The sequence below is a fragment of the Equus quagga genome, unplaced genomic scaffold, assembly GCF_021613505.1.
Source record: "Equus quagga isolate Etosha38 unplaced genomic scaffold, UCLA_HA_Equagga_1.0 66862_RagTag, whole genome shotgun sequence".
Classification (NCBI taxonomy): Eukaryota; Metazoa; Chordata; class Mammalia; order Perissodactyla; family Equidae; genus Equus; species Equus quagga.
Genome location: NW_025800901.1, coordinates 1 through 3,411, shown reverse-complemented (window position 1 = coordinate 3,411; position 3,411 = coordinate 1). Strand labels below are relative to the sequence as shown.

The following is a 3,411-nucleotide window of genomic DNA, read 5'->3' as shown; positions in this document are numbered from 1 at the left end:
CCACCCCCTGGTGTGCGATGCTGGCCCCTCCAGGGTCTGCCCCTGCCTCTAGCCCCCTGGCCATCAGAGCTCATGGCCGAGGGAGCACCGGGCTGCCCAAGAGGCTTCCTTGGAGGCAGGTGGCAGAGACCCCCACACACACTCCTCCCGACCTCCCCACCGTGGGGCTGAATGGCATGTGAAGAACAGGAGGGGGCTGAAGAGCATTTATTGTCTACTGACTGCCGTGGGCGCTCTGCAGAGGACCCGCTGGAGGGGCTGTGGGCTCCGCTGTCCTAGAAGCCCCTGTCCAGCCGGGGCTCGGCAGTCTCTGCATCTTGAGTCTGTGGTTGATTGATGGTGTTCGCAAAGTGTGACAGGCCTGTTGGCATAGCAGGGCCGTGGGGTTGGGGCTGGGGCTGGCCAGATGGGTGGGCAGGAGTGGCCGAGGGTCAGCAGAGGGTGGAGGCTGTCCGCGTCCTTCCCTGGGCCTCTGGGTCCCGGCTGTAGCAGGAGGAGGAGTCCAAGCATAGCCTACGCTTGCGAGAACTCATGGGTCTGAGCGTGTGTGTGGATGCGTGTGAGCGCATGCGTGTGAGTGTGTGTGCCTGTGAGTGACTGCTTGTGCGTGTGTACACGTGTGTGCGTGTGCGTGAGAGAGCGAGCTTGAGGTGGGAGCTGCTGTGAATGCCACGTGGAAGGACGATCAGTAAGGACGCTCCCCCTCAACTTGGTGTCTGAGTCCCAGGGGTCCTCACAGCAGGGCCCAGAGGAGGGCAGGCCCCAGGCTGAGCAGGAGCCCCCCAGCCAGGGCCCAGAGGCTGCGCGCCACCTGGGCCACCCCATTACAGAGGTCCTTTTCACAGCAGGCCACATCCCGCACTTGTAGGTTGAACGCCCCCGTTGGGTTGGATAGATTCGCAATCAGCTGCATCACCTGGGAAGCTTCCTGGCAGGAGGGGGCACAACCCTTAGGGTTTACCGTGGCTGTCTCCCCTGTGGGGGAGAAAAGGAAACGCCGGATGTGGGAGGCCCCCCAGTTCCCTCTGACCTCTGGGGTTGTCCCTCATCGCCCTCTCCCCAGGGCTGCTTGGCCCTCCATTCCTCTGCTGGGAGGCCCATCCCACCCCACCAAGCCCCCACAGCCTCTGGAGGCTAGCCCCTCTTGTACAGATGGGGACACTGAGGCAGGCCAGTGAGGGCCCAGGTGACACGAACACTGGCCCCTGCCACACTCATACTCCTTCCATGAGGCCAGGGGGAGCCTCAGAGCAGAGCCCCCTGAACCCACCCCCACATTCTGATCCTGGGAACTCACCAGTGGCCGTGGTCAATGTCATGCTGCCCTTGTAGCAGACACTTGGTGTCGGGGCACATGAAACGATGAGCAGGCACTTGTTGATGTTCTCGACATCAGCGCAGCTGTAGCACCGCAGGCTCAGGGCTGAGACCAGAGGGGGACACAGGTCAAGCTCAGATGGCAGAAAGGCTGGATTTAGACCCCCACAGACCACAGCCACAGCCCACATTGGAGCGTGGCCTCTGGGCCCCTGCATAGGAACTGTGGCCCCTTCCCGCCTTCTGGGATTCTGGAGAACAGACTCCCCACATGCTCACACACAGCCTCTCACAGGGGATGCCACCCCATGCCCCCAGGACAGGTCCCTGCCGGGTTCCCTGGGACTCACCTTGCTGGGAGCACAGCAGCACGGCCAGCAGGAGCAGATGGATGCCTTTCATGGCTCCTGGAGATGGCACAATTCCAGTGGGCCCCTTTAGGGTGCTCCAGATTCAGGCTCCTCCCCTCGTCCCCACACCCTGACCCTTCGTAGCTGACTCCTCTGCAGGCCTCCCCCAGCCCCCTGTGCCAGCCACGTGGCTCTCGCACCTTGAGTCACCTGCTAGCTTCAGCCTACACTCAGGAAACCAGCATCTGGAGGCACTTCCTCAGCGGCTCAGAATATATCCCCTTGTACCCTTGTGCCCCACCCATGAGAACTGGGGGAGGGCGGGTGCTGGGCTGTGTGTCTCCGCCGTTTGCAAGGATTCTACTGGTCAGACTCTACTCGGGACCATTAGTCATTAGTCACTGGCCAGGAGGGCCTGTGTGAACTCCGGGCCTGCTGGGAGGGGCTGATTGGCAGAAATCCTGCTTCCTTCTCACTGAGGAGCGGTTGCCTTGGGGAGATCCCAGGAGGAAGCTCGGCAGCCTCCAGTTTCCAATCGCCCTTCAGAGGCTTCTCTGAGGCCACCGGCCCCCTCCTCAGAGCTGTAAAACTGAGACCTCTCAACGTTGATCCTGTCTGTCCCCTTTCCCTTCTCTGGGCTCCCAGCCCCAGTCCCCTCCTGGTGTCCTCCATGCATCCCCCACCCCTCTGTGTGTCCTTTGTCTGCCCTTGGTGTCAGGGTAACGCTGGTCTCACAGAATGAATTCGGAAGTGTCCCCGCCTCTTCATTGTTCGGAAGAGTTTGAGGAGGGTTGATGTTTATTCCTTTTTAAAAGTTTGGTGGAAGCACCAGTGAGGGCACCCAGTCCTGGGCTTGCTTTCTTGGGAGGTGTTTGATCACCGCTCCTTCTCCTTACTAGTTCCGGTCATCCCTGGTATGCAGGGGGATCACTTCCAGGGCCCCTCCTGGTACCAAACTCTGCGATGCTCAAGCCCCTTATATAGAAGGGCGTAGTGTTTGCACACGACCTACGCATATCCTCCCGTGTACCTCACATCATCTCCAGAGTACTTATAAGAGCTGATATAACGTAACTGCTGTGGAAATAGTTGTTATACTGTATTGTGTGGGGGATGGTGACAAGAAAAAGGTCTGTACATGGTCCGTACAGATGCAGCCATCGTAAGCCTTTCGCTCCTTGGATGCTGAGCCCATGGATACAGAGGGCTCTCTCTATGTGTCTATCAGATTTTGTTGTTTGTTTTTTTAAATTTATTTTTAAGCCTTTTTTTTCCTTCCTCCCAAAGCCCCCCAGTGCACAGTTGTATATTCTAGCTGTAGGTCCTTCTGGTTCTGCTATGTGGGATGTCGCCTCAGCATGGCTTGATGAGCGGTGCTAGCTCTGCGCCCGGGATCTGACCTGGTGAAACCCTGGGCCACCGAAGTGAAGTGCGGGAACTTACGCCACTGGGCCACTGGGCCAGCCCCTGTCTCCCCTCCCCCAGCCACTTTTCCTGTTTTACTGGGGGACTCGATGTCTATGAAGTAATGGATATCAAGCAATCCGTTAAAGTCGCACACCAAACTCATCATTACTCGTACTTTTACTCTCAGTTCAAATTTATAATTTTCACGGTTTTACATCTTGTAGGTAGAACCTTAGCTTATTTGACTAGTAAACCCAAAAAGAACAAAAATGTATGCTTACATAAAATGCAATGCTAGTAACTCAGAGGACACAGCCTTTTTCACTAAACCAACAAT

At 57.5% G+C, this 3,411-nt stretch overlaps 1 protein-coding gene across 1 annotated transcript; it reads right to left on the bottom strand.

Annotated features, from left to right (window-relative positions):
• Positions 1-192: 192 nt before the first annotated feature.
• Positions 193-1,982, bottom strand: LOC124234041 (lymphocyte antigen 6H-like). The gene is made up of 4 exons (XM_046651298.1): positions 1,878-1,982; positions 1,668-1,724; positions 1,298-1,423; positions 193-975 (listed from the first exon to the last, which is right to left on the bottom strand). The coding sequence occupies exons 2-4, from the start codon at positions 1,717-1,719 to the stop codon at positions 734-736; spliced, it is 420 nt and encodes a 139-aa protein (XP_046507254.1). The 5' UTR covers positions 1,720-1,724; positions 1,878-1,982; the 3' UTR covers positions 193-733.
• Between the last annotated feature and the right edge of the window lie 1,429 nt (positions 1,983-3,411).

Bases quoted from the DNA above. Each gene is read 5' to 3' on its own strand.
- LOC124234041 (XM_046651298.1), bottom strand. From the start codon at position 1,719: ATGAAAGGCATCCATCTGCTCCTGCTGGCCGTGCTGCTGTGCTCCCAG. The intron at 1,424-1,667 runs GTGAGTCCCAGG...CTCTGGTCTCAG, and splicing joins GCTGCTGTGCTCCCAGCAAG to CCCTGAGCCTGCGGTGCTAC. The intron at 976-1,297 runs GTGAGTTCCCAG...TCTCCCCCACAG, and splicing joins GACATTGACCACGGCCACTG to GGGAGACAGCCACGGTAAAC.